Below are 22,262 nucleotides of genomic sequence, written 5' to 3'. Positions count from 1 at the left end.
CCTCGTATCTCATGACTCTAGAGAATGGTCCAAAACACTCTCTGAACAGACAGTGGAAGCGGCCTCGTGTAAGACGGGCACCACGTGCCAATATAAAAGAACAGAGTGAAGAAACTTTTAGCACTTCAATAACAACTGAACCGAGAGAGAGACGACACGCGACACGGAGTGAATAGCCTTCAAAACTCAAAAGCTTTTGGTCCAAAAGCAATGCCAAAAAGGTGCCAGGCGCGTTTTGCGGAATTCCATACAACTGCCATGTCAGCAGTTAGCGCAAAACGCGGAGCGTCCGTACAGCTGCCATGTCATCAGTTTTTGCGTGAGTGTGTACGTGGGTCTTGCTTTATTTTACTTCCTTTATGTCATTGGGGCCCCATCGGACGGGGTTCCCATAAGTTGTCAGGCCTTTTTCTTATGTTACTTGTTCTTCTTAGGGTTTAGGCCCCTCGGCCAGGATCTGCAAGCTGGCTCCATTCTTCAGGGCTTTGACACGTCAACAGTTTGTGACACCTCGTATCTCATAGTACGCCGCAAGGTTGTACCATACGTACTGTACGTGTCGTGACTCTACGTATTGTACGTCGTGCCGCATGGATAAATTTTTTAGGTACGTATTAAAAAAAAACAATAAATGAGAGGAAATTTAAGATTTTTTTTTTCCCTCGTTAGAGGGTTAACCAATCTATATTATGCAAAGTACTTGGGGACACATTACTACACACATTATCCACTAGAGATTCACTTAACTTCAAAACAAGTACCAACCTTCAAGAAACAATATACATTGAACAACGTAAAAACATTTCTACCTGCTGACAAGAGAACTCAGAACAATGACAAACCTTCAAGCATGAAGCAATTGAACAAAAGGTAAGTTGCTGACAATAAACTCAGAACTGTACAAACATTGCTTCAAGACTCAAGTCGCCCACATGGCACAAACTGCTAATAAGGATGGAACCAAAATAATGACAAATAAGGATGGAACCAAAATAATAAGGATGTACGCTCTATCAAGCCAAAATGGCTCCTGATAGAGCGTACATAAAAAACATCCTGTTGAAATATGTGAAAATGTCTAGACTCTAGACTAGTAACCAGTCACTAGTGCCTAGTGAAACTCATCGCCAGAAGAAGAAGAAGATGATGCTGAAAAGACCATGTCGCCATCTGCCACGACATTGCCCTCGTCATCAAACTATGGCTCTATCACCATAGCATATGTGGCCTCGTCTGCACCAACTGGGTCTGGATCACTATCCTCCTCTCCCTTTGGAGTGTGAATGAGACGGACTGCCTCATTCGCACTGCCGAGGAGTACGTATGGGTAGCTTGCCTTTGCGAATGCTCTTCCATCGTGCACTCCCGTCACCTGTATCCTAGAGGTGTAATGGAATGTTGTAAGCACGTGCACGAGACCTTGTCACACGCCTATCGACATCCTCTAGCTCTCTATGAAGCATGCGTACTATCTCCTCCTGCTCATCTCTGATATGCTGGTCCGCCTCCTCCACAGTAGGATCAACTACCAGCGTGATACGTGAGGGATCAACCTGTTGTACAATGTACATTTTGTTAACAATAGTGTAAATAAGAAACATATACATAGCATGTCATACTACATCGTCATACTACTTGCTTGGGTGTCCCCAAAGCGTGGTAAGAGCGCACAAGCCTCATGTTGGCCCTGCAATACACTAGCTTCTCCAACTGAGAAGTGCTAAGGCGATTGCGGATCTTGGTATGGATCAAAGAGTAAGCGCTCCAGTTGCGCTCACAAGCACCCGCTGAGCAATCCTGCATTAAAGCATTTGCCGGTGTCGTTGGCAGGATTCAAACGCATTGTGCAAGACCCAAGATAGAGAAATAAAGTGAGATTTAAAAGATACCTGCGAGAGCAAACGTAGAGCCATAGTATTAGTCAGGCATGGAAGACCTTGGCGACCATAACTCTGCCACCAAGTGAGAGGACAACCGGTTGCCTCTGGACGCAATGCTAGCTGATGTGAAAACGATGGCCCCAAGTTGTTCATGTACTTGCACATCTCTGCATCTATTGCTAGCTGCTCGTGCTCCTCAAACGAATCATTAATGTACTCGTCCTTTAGTGTGAGGAGATCACTCTCATGAAACAACTGTGGGGTCTTGTAAAAAGGATGGAGTAAAGCAGCCATCCCATGAATAGGACGACTCATAAACTTCCACCTACTCTCTATAAAGAATAGGATATCATCTCGCTTGCAAAAAAATCAGCAATGATCACACTCAAATTAGCAATGGATTCATGGCCTAGATGTAAAAAGAATGGCATGCAAAAATCTGACACTCACCGCTCCTGAGTCAAGGCTTGGCATGCCGTGATGTGGCTCTTCATCTGCATGAAGAGATGGTAGACAAGGCCTAATGTCGAGCCCTCCATGTCCGTGACTCGTAGCAAGACATACATTGGTTGCAAAGCCACTATCAAGGTATGGACCTCTGTCCAAAAAGACTCATCCAACACACGCCTCTGAATGGCTTTGGTGTTCTCATTGTTTGCACGAGCCATGTTTCTCCACTTTGGGTCCACAATTGTCTGCAATAGTGGATCCCTCACCTTGGAGAGTCTTTGCAACACCAAATACATATATGCAAACCTGGTCTTGGAGGGCCGCACCATATCAAGGGTACTATGGCTACGAAAGATGGCTAAGGCCTGATGCCTCTTTCGGAAGAATGTGGTCAATGTGGTAGCCTCTGAAATTGTTGGTTGCACCCAAGGCAGTTTGCCTATGTCCCCCATCAACAAATCTAAACAATGGTTTGCACATGGAGTCCAAAAAATGTGAGGAAATTGTGCCGTTACCATTTCTCCCATAGCTTTGCAGTTGGCTGCATTATCTGTGACAACTTGAACCACATTCTCTTTACCAACGTCATTGATGGCCCTTGAAATATGCTCAAAAATGAATTCACTTGTGATCTTATCTCCTGCCTTTCCTGCATCCACAGCACGCAAGAAATATGTACCAAGACAAGAAGACACAAGTATGTTAATGATGTGTCGCTTGCGTACATCACTCCATCCATCAGAGATGATGGTGCATCCAAATTGCTGCCATCCAGTCTTAACAGGCACCAACGCCTTATCTATCAAGGCCTTCTGTGGTGCGCATTTTTTTGTAATCGAGGCCATACCATGTATCTGTGGTACCAACACCTACCTGAGCAATGGACCTCACTATCCTCTTCCATTGTTCAGTCTTCAAGACATTGAAACTGATGTTGCACTCAATGAGAGTGCGAGCAATCTCCATCTCAGCCACTTTCTGACGCTCTTTTATCCAAGACACAAAATGCACACGTAAGGCAAGGTGGTCTGCCTATGCACATGCACATCACCAACCTCCTCATTCTTCTCTTTCTGCATGATACGAGCCCTCTTCCTGTTTGCAATTTGCTGAGACCCTGAGCTCTCCTCCACCTGTGTAGAAGAGTCACCAAGCTGTCCAAGAAGAGCATCTTGCAAACGGTCTTGTGTTTGTCGTGCCACTTTTCCTTTGTCTGTTGTTGCAAATGCAGGGAATTTCTCAGCAATCAATGCTTCCCGCACACCTGGAGATACCATCTTGCATTTGCCACAATTATTTGTGCAATTGATGCCAATTAGATGCATCACAACTCAAGTGATTGTACTCGACAGCGTGAAACCACAATACTTGCATGACCACTTGCGACAACCTGATCCAGCCTGCCCATAGTATTCACAACTTCAATTACGTTGGTGTGCTCTTTCCACAAAGGGTTCGTAGGTTTCGGCATGATGAAAACAGCCTGCTGAAAACATGCAAATAATAAGGTCACAGGGGAGAGTCGAGACTCAGAGAGCTCAGAGGAATCGAGGATTTAGTGGATGCTTTGACTGGTGTATTCTCTCGCAGATATATGATATGATATGATATATTAACGTCTTCAAAAGGCCAAAATGACCTATGAGACCAGCTGATACAAAGTGGTGAAACTAGTACAATGTCTGAATACAAAAGTACAAAGGTACTGAATGCAAAATAAAAATAAAAATGAGAAGTGTGTAGTGACAGTGAAAATGAAGTGTAGAGTAAGTTCTCAATGACACTCCGGATGTCGTGCTAGGATGTCCCTGATCCTCTGTTGAAGTCTCCGTCGATGGAGTGTGCTCCTGTGTCTCGGTCGTGGTCGCCTCGATCTCCCAAGCTCAATCGCCCTGTCAATGAGGGTGCCTCTGGTATGCACGCGGGCACAACTCTGCGCTGGTGGCTGCTCTCCTGGCTTTCCCGATCCAAAGAAATCTGTGATCGGTCTCTGTGACTGTCGTGTCCCATGTTTCCTCAACAGACTATCCCTATGCCGCTGTAGCTCAAGTAGATATAAGCCAAGGCATCTCTGATCCTCATACTTCATGACTCTATCTAGGGGTCCAAAGCCCTCCCTGAATAAGAAATGGAAGCGCCCTCGTATCTCATAATACACAGTGCAGTGGCATATGTAATGTAATTCGGTCTCTGGCTCTGTACCGCATAATTTACATATCCTGTTCTCCGGTGGTATCCCTCTGAATCTGCCTGTCTCAATCTCCAAATGGTGCAAGGATGTGCGGATCTGACCTATAGCGCATCGCAAACTATGAGACAGATGAGTGTCCATGTAGCTCGGACGAATCACAAACCCATCTCCCGAGAGTTGGAGAAGATGCTCCTTGTAGAAAGCCATCTTCGTGCCCAACTCCTGCACTGGCTCTACCCATGTCCTCCTGGTGTCCAACTGTATAAGATCCTGACGAATAAGTCTAGTGATCTCCGTCCGTAGTGAAGGTGCATCCAGGGAATACTGACGGAGGCAGTCTATCTAGGCTGAAACCATGGCTCTGAAACCAAGAGGTCATCTGCGCATACCAACATGATGTGTCTCCCTGCGTCGCTAACTGTCTAGAAGACTCCAGAGCCAATCTAGCGTATTTGCCTCCACGTGTATCCCATAGGATGTGCAAAAAGGACACTGATCTGGTAATAGCCTCAATCTCTATAGGAGGGGCTGCTAGCTCCGCTCGAATAATCGCATGTGGTACGGAGGACTTGGCTCTAATCATCCGAGAGATCATAGATACCAAGGGCCTCTCCATGTTCCTCCACCTGTCATGATCCACAGATGGTCCCCACACCTGTACCCCCTAGAGCATAGCTGAAGTAACCAAAGTATCAAAAAGCCATAGCTTTGTTCGTGGTTCCTGAAATTGAACCTGCGAACACATCCTCTCTAGCCCTCCCAGTGCTGCATATGCTCTAGACAGTCTAGTCTCTGCTGCTCTCCTCAGAGCAAACCTCGGTCCCGAGAATACCACCCCAAGATATGTATATGCATCTGTGTATTCCACAGTGTTCTGACCATATACGAGTGTAGGTGCCGATCTCCTGACCCACTGTGGAGTAGTGTTAAACACCATAACCTTGGTTTTACCAAGGTTCACAGACAATCTACTATCCTCCGCAAAGCTGTGTAATGCATCCAATTGTCTCTGCATGCCCTCTGGTGACTCTGATATCAACACAATATCATCAGCATAGAGTAACAAAGGGATCCATGTCCCTGCTAGCTGAGCACCTCTGTCGCCTTCTCTGTCAATGTAGTCAGAAACCTCATCTACATACATACCAAATAGTGTAGGGGACAGAGGACACCCCTGCTTCACACCAATAGTGGAATGCACAATGTTAGAAATCCCCTCAGGAGTGCGTACGTGGCCAATCACTGAGCCGTATAAAGCCATGATCCCCCAAATGATCTCTGTGGGCACTCTCAACTCCTGTAACCTGCGCATCAATCTGGCTCTCGGTACTGTGTCGAATGCTTTGCGGAAATCCACAAAGCAACAATACATCTGTCTCCCATGTGCCCTACCCTCCTCAATAATGGCTCTGAGTGTAAGAATATGGTCCAAGGTGGAGAAACCCCTCCTGAATCCAGCCTGTCCTGCTGCTCGTATGCCCTCATTTTCTGCCCATTTACTCAATTGCTGCTCCAGGATGGACGTATACAACCGTGCTAATGTGTACCTGGTTCTGCACAGTGACCAGTCTGCAAAAGCCTTTCTCTGTAACGCTCGGCAGCAGCACTGGGCAACGAAAAAGTCACGCAAATCGATATCCAGATAGCCTAAAAGGGCTTAAATATTTTTTTTTTGAAAAAATCACAGTACTGTACAATCCGTACGCATACTGTACGGATCAGTACGGTTCCACACGTACGTGTTGGTACAACCCTGGTACGCCGGGCAATACATGTGTAGTGTAGCTCTGTCTATGGCTCTAAGCAACATAGGTGACATATCCTGGCCCCTGCTAGTACCCCTCGAAATCGGCCGGTCTCGATCTGGAGCTGATGTGAGGATGTGCGTATCTGCCCAATAACGCATCGTATCCCATGAGATAAGTGCGTATCCATGTATGCAGGCCTGGTCAAAAAATTGTCCTCCGTGAGTTGGAGAAGATGCTCTCTGTAGAAGGCCATCTTCGTGCCCAACTCTTGTGTCGGCTATATCCTTGTGGTCCTGGTATCTAGCTGAATCAGATCCTGGCGTATGAGTCTCGTGATATCTGTGCGTGTGAAAGACAGGGAGGGATGTAACCGGCCTGTTAACTTCAAAAAGGGCGGTAGACTTTACTTCAAACCTTGATTTAGCTTTCACCCATTATTAGTCGTCTATTCTACCTATGCTATAATGACACAAGAGAGGGGAATGGGATACAGATGCTAGAATGTATATGTATGCGAGTCAAACACTAGATTGGCCCCTAAATAGGCGTCCCTTTCGGTATTTCTTTATTCTTTTACAGTTAAGAGGAAGTACAAAGAGTGCTTATAGCACTAAACCTGTATCCCGCAGTTTCTATCTTGTTTGGAGGAATTTGGGCAGCATAACAACGCAGAACCCTGCTCAAAACAGTCTGCAAGGAGGGAATCCTAAGGAGACCACTGTCCTTGTCCCGATTCCACCTTTAATTGACCAAAACAGAGCATAACCAGCCTCTGTAATTTCTGGTTATTGACTGGTTTTTCTTTGTTTTCAGCTCCCTGTAGCCCTTGCACTGTTCCCTGCACCTTGGGCTAGTTGCCCCTTGAATCTGGAAGGATTTAGGGCATCGAAACAGCCCAAACCTGCAAAAATCAGAGTTCCAGGAATCCTAATCTGTATCCAGCAATACAACACGTGTTTTGGCTAAATTTTGACAGCACAACGGCTCCAAAATTGACCCCAAACAATTCCCAACACTGGAACTTGATTCAACTGACAAAAACCCCCTGATTCCAACTCAAAAAGAGCAATTACAGCTCGCTGGAATTTCTGGTTTTTCACTTGTTTTGAGCCCCAACACTTCCCAGAAGTGTTCTCTGACAATTGGGCACTATTCCCAATGCATCTGGCATCCATACGGCTGCAAAACAGTAAATTTCAGACTGCTGTATCTTCTGGTTAGGACCTGTTTTTGACCTAATTTCAGCTGTCAACTGTCCTTGCATTGTTCCCAATGCCTTGGACTACGTGCCCCTTGATTCTGGCATGATTCCGAGCACAAAACAGTCCCAAAACAGCCCAAAAGCAGCAATAAAACAGTGCTGATTTTTGTGTGTTTACTTGAGAGGTTATCACCCTCTCGTTTCCCTGCTTTGGAGTAGCAGTTAGCTACTCCTCTTCCTGTTCAGGGAGGCTCTTGCCTTAGCAATAGAGCATCAAACCACAAGACTGTACATGGTCAATCTGATGAGCCCACTAGAGCGGCATAACCATAAAGAATAGGGGAGAGAGAGAGCAGTGAGAGGTGTGCAGGTCATGACATCCTGCACCTCATTGTACATAGAGGGTAAGCGAGCACTCAATTGAAGCTCTCCCACCTGTGACAGCACTCAAAAACGAGCTCATAGCTGAAAATCACGTTTTTGCCTTCTTTTTAAGTAGTAATCTGGCCTCAAAGTGCCAAGTGTCACTCATTTGTGCATTTTCCCGCTTTAGACCCTCGGGGCTAAAAATATGTCACCTGTAGCCTCTGTTGACTTGGCCACAGAGTAACAAAATGATCCCCATGTCAAACTGTACGTAATGATGCGAAGACATTTTGCCGTCCAAAAATAGCAGTCCCTAAAATTTAGGAATTTCTGCCATTACATTCTACTAGGTCATCTGACCCTCTTTGTACACTGCAGCCACACCCAGAATTGAAATGTAGCCTATGTAGCAAAGGATTTCGCTTTGGCTGGCCAATGACTCTACTTTGGCTAACCATATAGTCCTTGTCCAACCTTAGTGCTCTTTAGCCCTCAGGCGTGGACTCTCTCTGAACAGTTCCACACTGGCTATGCAATGCAGGGCAGTTAGATTTCCAGAGGGGTGTTTCCAAAAGGTAAAACAAACGAAATTTTCCAAAGAAAGAGAAAATAAACAAAAATGGAATTGCCACTGGCTGGTGACATACCCCCCTCTTGAAATCTCAAACGTCCTCGTTTATACCTATGTCGTACATGTTTTCAGTCAGCACTCGGGTGTCCGAACACCGTGTTGACACATGTACGACACATACATGCTCACAGTCAACACCTCGTTGACACATGTATTACCTGCGTGTGAACCCTGTCCCAATGACATAGTGGAAGTGTCACACTCTGCCAAACAGCACCTTACAACCTTGCCTTTTCTTTTCTTTCTTTATGTGCCAAAATCTGTTCCGGGACCAAGATCTCGTCAAGTTCCTCGACTTCCGGCTGATCTTCAGCTGGCATATCTTCTGGCACATCACCCACATAGGGTCTGAAAGACTCACATGAAACGCATTGTGAATCTTCCAACTCTCAGGCAATTTCAGCCTTTATACAATATCACTGATTTGCATACTGAGCATCGAAAACAATCTTTCTCTGCTCTTCATCTTGATCTTTGGAGATTAACCTGTGATCTACCCTTATGCTGTCACTTTTATTGGGCTGAGAATTCTCTTTTTGACCCAATTTTGGTAGCATAACTGTCGTAGAAACCTTCACAACAAAAAATCCACATATCCAAGTGATTATCCACGCATAATAGAGCACTTTTGCAAACCTGTCCTGGAAATTCAGCACGCTGAATTCTCTGTTTTTAGCTCCTAAAATGCTCCATATCACTTGTATTACTGTCCTCTAGCTTCCCCGAAGCTCTTGGGACAAAAAGGCATCAAATAGGGTCAAAACCCTAAATCTGCAGAAAAATACAGCAAGCTGTATTTTCTTCTTTCGGGCTTTGTTTTGTGTGCCGATCGCACCAATTCGTCGCCTTTGATCTAGTGCATCAGTAGGACTACTTGCCCTTTGATTTACACGAGATTTCTCGCAAGAAATCTTGTTAAATCATCCTGTACCTGTTTTGAATTAGCCTTTAGCTAATTCGGTACCTGTATGAAATCATTCCAAGTGGAAGGAGTCTGTCCTTGTAACAACAGTGTATTCCACCACTGACTTGCATTTTTTTTTTCCAGAAAAGTGGCAACTTTCTTGACTTTAAATGCTCCTTCCAACAAATGCTTTGTCAAACTGTTCGAGGAAAGAGAAAACCTTTGTCCTCTCATCAAAGCCATTGAATGTGTCAATGGACTCACTGATCATCTTTTTTGTATGGCTTTAGCTTATCCATTGACTCCAAATTGTCAAAAGAGACAGTTTGCATAATGGGTACACCTGTGGGAGCCATCTGTACTCCCTGGCCAGTAACATGTTGATGTCCAGGTGTCATATTCACTGATGGGATTGAAAAACCAGCCATACCCAAGTTGCCTTGTGACACCCCAAACTGACCTTGTGTGCCTTGAAATCCTGGGTGCAAACCAATGTTTGCATACATGGGGTTGGGCACCATGCTTTGCATACCCCTAAACACTGTTCCTGGCATGCCAAAACTGCCTTGAACTTGATGTGCTATTGATGAAGATTGTATGAACTCTATAAATCTTGGATTCTCCATCAATTACTTGAACATGGTCACAACAGTAACAACGTGCAAAGCTTTCTCTGCTTGGCCTGAACTCTCGCCAATTTTATGTGCAGTTGGAATAGGCTGTCTATCCTCTGAAGAGGAACCCTCTTCCTTGTTGCCATCCATCCTGTATCCAAAGAAAGACTCGTAGCCTTTCTCACCTGTATCCAAAGAAAGACTCTCGTAGCCTTTCTCACCTGTATCCAAAGAAAGACTCGTAGCCTTTCTCACCTGTAAATCCACTCGATCTACTTTCAAACTCTCTGTGTTTTCAAGGTCATCCCAAACTCTCTGTCTTTCTTTAACCCAAACTGACCAAGGATCACTTTTTGAGGAAAAAGTGATTTAATCCCGTCGATGGAACCATGTATCCGGCCTGTTAACTTCAAAAAGGGCGGTAGACTTTACTTCAAACCTTGATTTAGCTTTCACCCATTATTAGTCGTCTATTCTACCTGTGCTATAATGACACAAGAGAGGGGAATGGGATACAGATGCTAGAATGTATATGTATGCGAGTCAAACACTAGATTGGCCCCTAAATAGGCGCCCCTTTCGGTATTTCTTTATTCTTTTATAGTTAAGAGGAAGTACAAAGAGTACTTATATCACTAAACCTGTATCCCGCAGTTCTTAACTTGTATCCCGCAGTTTCTATCTTGTTTGGAGGAATTTGGGCAGCATAACTGCACAGAACCCTGCCCAAAACAGTCTGCAAGGAGGGAATCCTAAGGAGACCACTGTCCTTGTCGCGATTCCACCTTTAATTGACCAAAACAGAGCATAACCAGCCTCTGTAATTTCTGGTTATTGACTGGTTTTTCTTTGTTTTGAGCTCCCTGTAGCCCATGCACTGTTTCCTGCACCTTGGGCTAGTTGCCCCTTGAATATGGAAGGATTTACGGCATCGAAACAGCCCCAAACCTGCAAAAATCAGGGTTTCGGGAATCCTAATCTGTATCTAGCAATACAACACTTGTTTTGGCTAAATTTTGGTAGCACAACGGCTCCAAAATTGACCCCAAACAATTCCCAACACTGGAACTTGATTTAACTGACAAAAACCCTCTGATTCCAACTCAAAAAGAGCAATTACAGCTCACTGGAATTTTTGGTTTTTCACTTGTTTTGAGCCCGAACACTTCCCAGAAGTGTTCTCTGACAATTGGGCACTGTTCCCAATGCATCTGGCATCCATACGGCTGTAAAACAGTAAATGTCAAACTGTTGTATTTTCTGGTTAGGACCTGTTTTTGACCTAATTTCAGCTGTCAACTGTCCCTGCACTGTTCCCAATGCCTTGGACTACGTGCCCCCTGATTCTGGCATGATTCCGAGCACAAAACAGTCCCAAAACAGCCCAAAATCAGCAATAAAAACAGTGCTGATTTTTGTGTCTTTACTTGAGAGGTTATCACCCTCTCGTTTCTCTGCTTTGGAGTAGCAGTTAGCTACTCCTGTTCCTGTTCAGGGAGGCTCTTGCCTCAACAATAGAGCATTAAACCACAAGACTGTACATGGTCAATCTGATGAGCCCACTAGAGGGGCATAACCATAAAGAATAGGGGGGAGAGAGAGCAGTGAGAGGTGTGCAGGTCATGACATCCTGCACCTCACTATACATAGAGGGTAAGCCAACACTCCATTGAAGCTCTCCCAACTGTTACAGCACTCAAAAACGAGCTCACAGCTGAAAATCACGTTTTTGCCTTCTCTTTAAGTAGTAAACTGGCCTCAGAGTGCCAAGTGTCACTCATTTGTGCTTTTTCCCGCTTTAGACCCTCGGGTCTAAAAATATGTCACCTGCAGCCTCTGTCGACTTAGCCACAGAGTAACAAAATGATCCCCATGTCAAACTGTACGTAATGACGCGAAGACATTTTGCCGACCAAAAATAGCAGTCCCTAAAATTTAGGAGTTTCTGCCATTACATTCTTCTAAGTCATCTGACCCTCTTTGTACACTGCAGCCACACCCAGAACTGAAATGTAGCCTATGTAGCAAAGGATTCCGCTTTGGCTGGCCAATGACCCCACTTTGGCTAACCATAGTCCTTGTCCAACCTTAGTGCTCTTTAGCCCTCAGGCTTGGACTCTCTCTGAACAGTTCCACACTGGCTATGCAATGCAAGGCAGTTAGATTTCCAGAGGGGTGTTTCCAAAAGGTAAAACAAAGGAAATTCCCCAAAGAAAGAGAAAATAAACAAAAATGGAATTGCCACTGGTTGGTGACAGAGGGTGCATCCAGGGAGTATTGAAACGGAGGCAATCTATCCAAGCTGAAACCATGTGACTGAAATCATGCTCTCATTTGTCCATACCAACATGCTGTATCGCCTTGTAGCGTTAGTTGTCGAGATGACTCTAGGGCAAGCCGAGCATATCTATCTCTGGGGAGGTCCCATAAACTGTGTATAAAGGATATTGATCTAGTCAATGCCTCAACCACGAGAGCCGGGGGGGGGGGGGGGGGGGCGGCTAGGTCGGCTCGGATAATCTCATGCGGACTGAGGCCTTAGCCCGAATTATTTGAGCGCTCATAGAGACCAAAGGCCTCTCCATATATCTCCATCCATTTGTGCTGCCAGATCTCCCATGATGGTCTACTGAGGGTCCCCATACCTGAACTCCGTAGAGCATAGCTGAAGTCACTAGAGTGTCAAAAAGCCAGAGCTTTGTTCGCGGTTCCTGAAACTGAACGCAAGGCAGTAGGGGAGAGCGCGAGGGGGGGTAGGGCAGCAGGAGAGAGAGAGAGAGAGAGAGAGAGAGAGAGAGAGAGAGAGAGAGAGAGAGAGAGAGAGAGAGAGAGATGTTATATTAACGTCTTCAAAGGGCCAAAATGACCTATGAGACCGATCTGTTACAAAATAGTGAATTTGATACCATGTCTGGGTACAAAAAGACTAGAACAAAAATACTACTACTACTAGAATCCATCCTCATCTGCACTCTGGATGCCGAGAGAGTATGGCTCGAATCCTTTGCTGTAGTCTGTGTCGATGCTGTGTAGCCCCTCTCCTCAATCGTGGCCGTCTGGATCTCCATAGCTCTAGTGCTCGGTTGATGAGAGTGCCAGTAGTGGTCGAATGAGTGTGGGCCAAGCTCTGCAGTGATGGCTGCTCCTCTGGCTGTCCCATATCTAGTGAAAAGAAATCCGTAGAGAGAGAGAGAGAGAGAGAGAGAGAGAGAGAGAGAGAGAGAGAGAGAGAGAGAGAGAGATTGATACAATCCTTGTGGATCTAATCCCATGTCTGGGTACAAGAATAAAATTAATGTCCTGCCATTTGTGACTTCAAAAAGAGGGTCCCAAAAATTAAATAAAAATCAAGGGAAAGAAACCAACAACTAAGGTCAGTGGTTGCCACAGCCTCGTGACATGCTGATCTGATCACATATCCATCCGTGTTAGTTGGAGAGAGTGCTCTCTATAGAAAGCCGTCTTCGTGCCCAACTCTTGTATTGTTAGTATCCATGTGCTTCTGGTATCTAGTTTTGAATCAAATCCTGACGTATAAGCCTAGTGACCTCTGTCTACGTGAGAGAAAGGGAGGGTGCATCCAAGGAGTACTGGAATGGAGGTAGTCTATCCATGCTGAAGCCATGTGACTGAAACCATGATGTCATTTGCCCATACCAGCATGCTGTGTCCCCCTGTAGCGCTAGCTATCGGGATGGCTCAAGGGCTAGCCGAGCATATTTGTTTTTGGGGAGGTCCCATAAATGATGCATGAAGGAAACTGATCTAGTAAGGGGCTCAACTATGATATGGGGGGCAGTTAGCTCAGCCCGAATAATCTCATGTGGCAGTGAGGCCTTAGCCTGAATCAGGGACGATTATCAGCAGAGAGATCATAGAGACTAGAGGCCTCTTCATACATCTCCATCCATAAGTGCTACCAGATCTGCCATGGTGGTCCACTGAGGGTCCCCAAATCTGAACGCCATAAAGCATAGCTGAAGCCACTAGAGGGTCAAAAAGCCACAGCTTTGTTCGAGGTTCCTAAAACTGGACCTAGGAACACATCTTCTCCAATCCTCCCAAGGCTGTATAAGCTCTCGTCAATCTAGTCTCTGCTCCTCTCCTCAATGAAAACACCGGTCCATTGAAGACTACCCCAAGATAGGTGTATGCATCTGTATACTCCACTGTCTCTTGGCCATGTGTAAAAGTGGGTGCTGACCTCTTGACCCATTGTGGTGTGGTGTTAAACACCATAACCTTGGTTTTTCCCAAGTTAACAGACAATCCACTATTGTGGGCAAATGTATACAAAGCATCAAAATGATGCTGCATCCCCGAGAGAGAGAGAGAGAGAGAGAGAGAGAGAGAGAGAGAGAGAGAGAGAGAGAGAGAGAGAGAGATTTTTTAACGTCTTTGTGAGGCCGACGTCGGCCTATGAGACAAATCAAGTATACATGTGTGTATGTCCTCCATCTATCGGAAATGACAAAAACAATCTAAACTGGTACAGAATAAGGATAAGGATAAAAACCTCGGTTTTTGATGGGATCTATGGGGGGGAATGGAGCTCTAGTACTAGGGATATGTGCATTTCTATATGCTTAGGTGGTACAACCATGCAGATGCATCAAGCTAGCTAGCTACATCGTGTGTCAATGGGAGGGTGTAAAATGTGGTGCATGTGAGGATTGTGAGCAAGGGTTGCTCAAATGAATGCAGCTGGGTGGGCCATCATTTGGGCTCATTTCTCCTCAACAACTCGACATGTTGGGGCCTGAATCTCCTCTATCTGTTTGCGGTGGAGTCGTGGGGCTTGGCATCCAATAACACGTGGGCGTCATCTGGCCCGCCGACTCGTCTCAGCCTGCTAGAGTGTCACTCCCCTCGGTGGATCTAGGAGTGGAGGGGGTGTGGACCGTGGTCCTTCGGAAAAAATCTGTAGGCTGTGACTGTTCCCCCCCCCCCCCCACGTGTCTCTGTAGGTAGCTATAGAGTGAGCCTCTTGTGCCTCTGTATTTCAAGCAGGTAGCGCCCCAACTGTCTCTGATCTCGAGAGTGCATGATCTTGCGGAGGGTAGGCTGCCCTCTAAAGAGTGACTTGTATCGGCCTCTAATATCACCATAAGCTCTGCATCTGCAAACGAAGTGCTCCTCACTCTCCACCTCCTCTCTGCATACTCGGCAGACTCTCTCCTCCCTAGGGATGTCATGTGCGCGCGTGCCCCACCTCTATCTCTAGGTGTGTTATGATACTATGAGCTGGCCAATTGCCACTAGTGAGGTGTGTGGTATGTAGGTGTCCATGTAGTGTGGTCACTGTATGAACCGGCCCTCCAGTATGGTGAGGAAATGATTTTGTAGTGTGACATCTTCCGTTGAATGGGAGATGTGATCCAAGTCTGTCTAATATATAGCTGCTAGAGATCGTGTCAGAGCACACTATGTTTCTCCCAGTGCGTGAGAGATGAACTTGGGGTGAGTCAAGGTTGTATTGGAAGGGTGGTAGGCTCTCAAGGTCAAGGCCGTGGGCTCCAAACCATGCTCTAACCTCTGGTACCAAGCTCTATCATATCCAGATTCTGCTATCTGTATGGCTGACTGAAAGGCTTTCCATGTGAGTATGTCAGCTGGGAGCTCTCTCACTTTGTGGATAAAGCAGATCGTCTGAAAGAGTGCCTCCACTACCAGGGGGGGGGGGGGGGGGGAAGCAAGCTCTGCCTTGATGATGTCCTGTGGCACTGCGGCTTGCCTCGAAAGAGGCGGGGAGATCATATATACCTGTGGTCTCTCGATCCACGTCCACTGACTATTTTGTCAATCATGGAGCCGACAGTGCTGCTACATACATCAGGGCTGGGGTGACTAATGTATCAAATAGCCAGCCCTTCGTGCGGGGCTCCTGGAAGTGCCTGATGACATCTTCGCTCCAGCATGGCCAAAGATGCATATCCTCGGGTGAGTCTGTCAATGGTGGCCTCTGCCATAGAGAAGGGTCCCTGTCTACTAGCAGAGGTGACCACCTTAACTGGGCCTCTTGCTGTTGTAAAAATGGGTGCTCGCTGGACTGATCTATAGGTGTGGAAGATCATGACCTTGGTCTTCCCAAGGTTCACTGTTAGTTCCTTTGTGTGTACAAAACTCATCCAAGGTGCTCAGATGGCACCGTAAACCCTTTGGTGACTCTGAAATCAAAACAATGTTGTCAGCGTATAGCATAATGTGGATTGGGGTACCTGCTAGGTCAGTGTTGCCTGCTCCTCCCGCTCGTAGGAGATCTCATTGATGTAGAATCCAAAGAGGGTCAGGGAGAGGGGACATCCTTGCTTAACGCCAATGGTGCTAGCAATAGACTCTAATAGGCCGCCTGGACAATGAACTCTCCCAGTCACTCTCTTATAGAGAGCATAGATAGCCCATATGATCTTTGATGGTATTCCCAGACTCTGAAGCCGTCGGAAGAGCCTCTCCTTTGGGACCGTATCGAACGCTTTACGGAAATCCACAAAGCAGCAATACATTTTCTTCTTCCGCACCTTTGCCCTATCAATGAGGCAGCGTAGAACGAAGATGTGGTCGATGGTGGAGAAGGTCCGCCTGAACACTGCCTTGACCGGGAGCCCGTAGGCCCTCGTTTTCTCCATATAAATTGAGCTCAGCCTCAAGTACTGCCCCATATAGTTTGGCCATTGTATGGCCTATCATGATAGTCCTGTAAATTGTAATTCCCTTGGTCAAAGGTGTCCCCAGATTTGTGGATTGGCACAATGGTGTCCCGGGTCCACTCCTCTGGGAAGGCTCCCCTATAGCCCAATCGAATACATTGCAATCAAGGGGGCTATCGTGGCGGCTGCGTAGATGAGGTGCTCGCTGTGTAATCCTGTATGATCTGAAGACCAGCGGTGCTGTAGATGTTGGATGGCCTTCTTGACCATCTCCGCTGTGAAGAAAGAGGAGCTCATGGGTCGGGGCCCGGGTGGTTGTGGAATCAGAGGCTGGTTTGGTACTTCATAGAGTTTCTCTGCATAATCGTGCCATACGTGTGGATGGAGAGAGAGAGAGAGAGAGAGAGAGAGAGAGAGAGAGAGGGGGGAAGGAGAGAGTTTTAATGTCGTAGGAAACTATCCCAAGAGACCTTAAAGATCCAGTCGATGAGGAGAGTTGAACTCAAGACCTGTTAAGAGAGAGAGAGAGAGAGAGAGAGAGAGAGAGAGAGAGAGAGAGAGAGATCCTTCTCTAATCATGACAGGATGTAAACTTATTCAGCACAGAAAAACAATACTGTCTTCCAATGCAGGTTTGCCACTTCAATAGAACTATTGTTAATGAAGTGGTTGCTAATTTTATCTCACGTAGTCTTACAGAAATTGTTGGCCTCAGCAGGTGCAAACAGACGTCAGACAGGCAGTCTTTGCCGAGATCTCTGAGGTCTTAATGGCAGTGTGTGGAACACATAAGCTACCGCTGGCTCAGACATGGTTGCCTTGCCGGCTTTATTGCACGCCGGATGGTACGGTTGTAAGAGAGAGCTTTGGTTTCACTGGTGTTGCAAGCTATGATACTAGTAGAGCGGGCCTCTTTACAGGGGATGGGCCTTACTGTGCTAATGACCCTGGGGTGGCCGGATATAGGCAGGCTTGCTCTGAACACTGCTTGGAGAGGGACCAAGGAGTGCCTGGGAAAGCATTTATTTCAAATCAGCCCTTCTTTTCTTGCGACATCAAGGAATATAGTAAATCAGAGTATCCGCTTGGCCATCTTGCACGTGTTTTCAAGCTGAGCGCTGCTGTTGCAATTCGTCTACGGAGTGTGCTCACTGGCGTGAATGACTATATTTTGGAGTTCTTTCTGCCCCAGTCCTGTGTAGATCCTTCGTCGCAACAACTTTTGCTGAACACTTTATCGATAACAATGCAGCGCGTATGCAGAAGCTTGCGTACTGTCACAGATGCAGAATTAGAAGAGGAGAGAGTGAAGTACAGCAGGGTAGGTGTGCAGTCCAGTGAGATTGATGACACCACACAATTTCTTCCAAGGATGTTGTACACTGGAAACCAAATGCTGAGGTACCCAGGTGAATCTTCTGGCCAAACCCCCAATGCTCAAAGAGAGCAATTCAATTGTCCGATGGACTCAATAAACCAACTTATTGAGGCCAAAAAGCAAGCAGCACCTGACCATGCTCAAAGCAATCTAGAAACCTTGACAGGGCAAGTCCAAACAACGACTGCACCCTCCCAAGATAAGTATTCCAAGGCTTCGACATCACAGTTGAACAATGATACAATCAGTTCCTTCCAAGTTCCGAAGGACATGCAGGAAAGCAGTAGAAGGGGAGCTGATTGTAGGCGGCGGGGGACCATGGAAAAGACCATTAGCTTGAGTGTTCTACAACAGTACTTTGCCGGTAGTTTGAAGGATGCAGCCAAGAGCATTGGGGGTATGCAAGTCTTCAACTTTGTTAGATTATGGTTTGGTCCTGGACAAATTATTTGCTCTGTCAACCCAGTGCGTAATCTCTCTATGGATTGGAATGTCTTTGTGATGTGTCTGTTGATGTTCTATGAATGGGCCTAAGCTGGTTTCCTCTCTATGGCTATGCAGTGTGCCCAACAACTTTGAAGAGGATATGTAGACAGCATGGTATCTCCAGATGGCCTTCACGCAAAATCAACAAAGTCAGCCGGTCCCTGAAAAAGTTGCAAGGGGTGATTGATTCCGTACAAGGGGCTGATGGAGCATTAAAAATTAATGCTCTTACATGTGATATTACCTCATCAGCAGGTGCTGTAAGAGGCGTACAAGCAGGTAGCAACCCACCTGCAGTTACAGTGGGGAGTGGGTGGGCGGTGTCGTGGGCAGCCAGGAGCAACAACACCTCGTCTCCCGTTTCCAGTAGCTCTCAAGAGCCCTCATTGGAACCTGGAATCTTCGCAACAGAGGAGCAGGCTACTTGCGTCTCTTCGCCAGATGCAGGGCAATTTCCTTCAGCTGCAAGTATTGAGAACGTCGGGACTATCCCTGACATGGTGGTGGAAGGCAATGCGTTCGGCCGAGCTTCACATGTAGATAGTGTGTGTGACACTAGCAATCAAATGAAGGAAATCAACAATGATTGCAGAGGGGATAGCCCTTTGCCAATGACAACTCAGCTTCTTGCTGACATGGAGGAAGTTTCTGATAGAAATAGTGGTCCATTACATGGTAATAGCACTGGCTTTCGATCTGCAGTGGATCTCAGTGAAATGGAGTTTAAATGCCATCAAAGCTCAGGTTCTGAGCCAAGTGAGCAAGTTAGCTGTGCTGCTCATGAAAGGGGGTTGACTGGCCACAATAGGGGTACTTTTGAGGCCCGAGTTCATGGAAGCGCAGATGTGTGCTCAGCTCTACAAAGCCATACAGATGGCGACGAGACTGTCGGAAATGGGCTTTTTGGAAACTTGAATAACTTCTCTGATCACTCAAAGCGTGCAGGGGTAGATGCAGATACAGAGGTCCAAGCACCTTCACAAGAAGATGAAGCAAGCCAGCGGTCTCCTGGTTTAGCTGGCTCTTCACAAGGATTTGGTTTCTTAAAGCTCCATGACTCCATGTCGCCCTCTTTTAGTGTAGTGGGTAGCTCCCAAAGAGGAAGACAAGGTGTGCAGGAAGCAACTACGATAATCAAAGCGAAGTACAAAGACGACACCGTGCGTTTCAAAGTAGGGCAGACGTGTGGATATACAGATATTCGGGAGGAAGTTGGAAAGAGATTCAGGCTGAAATCCGACAGCTTTGATTTGAAGTACTTCGACGATGAAGAATGGGTAATGCTTTCTTGTAATGCAGATCTTGCGGAGTGCTTTGACATTCTCAAGACATCCGGTGGTAGGCATGTGAAGTTACTGGTTCGTGATTACGCAAGCTCAATGGGCAGCTCTAGTGGAAGCACAGGAGAATCTTGACATTAGTCTGCTACTTAGGAAATTACTACACACTAGCTTCTCTTGATTGTCTGTTGAGACCCCAATTCAAGAGGGCTTCAATCGTGAAGCCTTCTCTGTAACTATATCTCTCAACCTTTAATGGTGATACAGGTATTCAGCAAACAAGCTCAACTCTTTATTGCTGTAGCATTCTCGTTGTACACAAAGGTAGCTTTTTGAAGTGGGATGGTTGTATAAACAAGTGCACACACACAAACGTTCTGTTTGAGCTTTGCTATGAGCATAAGTGTTTTTATGAGGTCTGAACTGTTTTGAGATTTGAAAAGTGCTTCAAAACATCCATCTTTGTAGATGCTTCGTAGACCTCGTACCTGTTGTGCGTGATCTGTAATCTTCGAGTGAAGAGCCCAGAAATGTTAGGGTCATAGGGTAAAGGGGCCAATAAAAAGCCGGGTCCTGCTGAGGGACCTTGCCACTCCCAGTTTTAAAACCACCTTGCACCAATTAAAGGACACAACGAGCTTATTGGTAGAGTGGTTAGAGCCAGCGATTCCTAAATCTCCACCGTGAATAACGAGATTAAACCTTGTTGGCAAAATTGCACATCACTCCCGCCGGGGTGTTTCGCTTAATTTTGTTACTCTCTCGATTGCGCTCAGATTTTTCCTGCGTATACATCTCACTTTTGCACTTCTCCACACTTAAAACGGTGCAGAGTGTGCTCGTTGAGATCCCATGCTCATGATTGTAAAATAAAGGTGACCGTAGGCGAGCTCCCTTGCCCTAGTTGGGGCGGAGGTTGACCATCAGACCCCACCAAAAAGAGACCTTTGTGCAACCAATGAGTTGCATGGTCTTTCAAGTTTTTGGTAATCGAATCCATTTTATCATTTTTGGCCTTCTAAAAGAAGCCTCAGAGAAGTGTTGGGTTAGGCTGCCAGTGTTAGGATTTGAAGGGCAACCTATTCTTTCAAAAGATGGGTTGTAGAAAAATGCACCCTTCCCTATAGAAGGGTCTATTTTCAGATTGCCCTTCCAATGAGAAAATTTCGCATATTTTACAAGGCAAGATACTATATTCTGTCAATGAGTATAACCAATATGCATATAGATATTGTAAATGAGCATTAATATTTATAAAATGTTTTTTAATTTGCCCTTCCATTGACATGTATTCTATTTTTTTACCCTTCTTTATAGAAGGATAATTTTTGAACAAGCCCTTCCAATGGCAGACTTAAAAAAACTTTGGCTTTCATACGACCGGCAAAATGCCTTAAGAAGGGCAGATGGGCGTCAAATCTTATCACTGGTTAGGCATACTTTCAATGTTTTCAATGATGATTGAGACTTACCTTAAACGTTATTTTGATTTCAAAGTATCAAATGGATATTTTTATTTTACCTTTCATTTCACTTACATGACTTGACTTCTCTTGCATTCTATTCTTTTAGAATGTCAAAGTGAAGCTTATTGTATAATTCTAGTAAGTTCTATGCGCGCGCACACACACAACATAAATAAATAAATATATAATATATGTTAATGAGTTCTTTTTGTTATATATGTAATTTTTTTTTATTTATCTATTTACACACACACATAAATATATACATATTATAAAGAGCAAACCATGGTAAAGAGAAGAAAAACCGGTGCAATTGTGTCAAAACTTAGTTCAACCATCCTACAAATTTCAAAACATTTGCTAGTATCTTTTTGTTTGCTTCTTTGTGAGGAGGCTCGATCGCTTAATTAAAGAGACATTCCCGAACATTGCTTCACCTTAAATAATTCTAGTTAAACTCAATCTAATGATTTTATCACTTTCTTATTGTTTTAGAAAGCCATCGTGACCCTTTCACTTGTTTAATATAATAAGAGGCATTAAAAAAGCTTCTTGCAGAAGGGCCCTCTTTAATTTTGAAGGGCTTATCAAATTTTATTTGAGTGCCCATATATCCTTTAAACCCAAGTTTAAAGGGCCTCTATTTAATGTCCACACTACACTTTTGACTTTTTGACCTCCGATAGCAAGTAGCAATTGGAAAAGACATTTCTTTGACGTAAGGGGTGGTTGAAGCACCCCCTACATTTGATGTGAGAAAATATAGGGACAGGTTCCAGTCCTTTTAATTGTTTTCTCTTTTGAAATACGCCTATGAAACCCACATAATTCTTTTAAAGAGCCCTCTAATATCACCTTTAGAGGGTCTATGGGGGAGCCCTCTAAAATCACCTTTAGAGGGTCCATGGGGGAACCCTCTAATTGTTTACTAATTCTTGGTGTGTAAAGATATGTCGCATGTCCCAAAAGGGAACGGGTCGGTGGGTTTTGGTGCATAAACCATAGTTACAAGGAATGCAA

General features: G+C 45.4%; 1 protein-coding gene across 2 annotated transcripts in view; it reads left to right on the top strand.

Moving 5' to 3' along the window:
- LOC147418154 (protein NLP6-like) overlaps positions 1-20,195 on the top strand; it is a 36,074-nt gene extending 15,879 nt beyond the window's left edge. The window contains exons 2-4 of one of the 2 annotated variants that reach the window (XM_086506784.1): positions 17,217-17,264; positions 17,351-18,407; positions 18,572-20,195. In XM_086506784.1, the coding sequence (XP_086362910.1) occupies positions 17,217-17,264; positions 17,351-18,407; positions 18,572-19,911 (2,445 nt within the window). In that variant the 3' untranslated portion in view covers positions 19,912-20,195. Of the gene's footprint in view, positions 1-17,216; positions 17,265-17,347; positions 18,408-18,571 lie in introns of both variants that reach the window. The other variant, XM_086506783.1, reaches the window with a different exon arrangement.
- The last annotated feature ends 2,067 nt before the right edge of the window (positions 20,196-22,262 follow it).

This window comes from Adiantum capillus-veneris, chromosome 30 (assembly GCF_014529385.1).
Source record: "Adiantum capillus-veneris isolate H3 chromosome 30, ASM1452938v2, whole genome shotgun sequence".
NCBI lineage: Eukaryota > Viridiplantae > Streptophyta > Polypodiopsida > Polypodiales > Pteridaceae > Adiantum > Adiantum capillus-veneris.
Note: the sequence above shows the minus strand (reverse complement) of the source record. Positions and strands in the feature narration are given on the sequence as shown.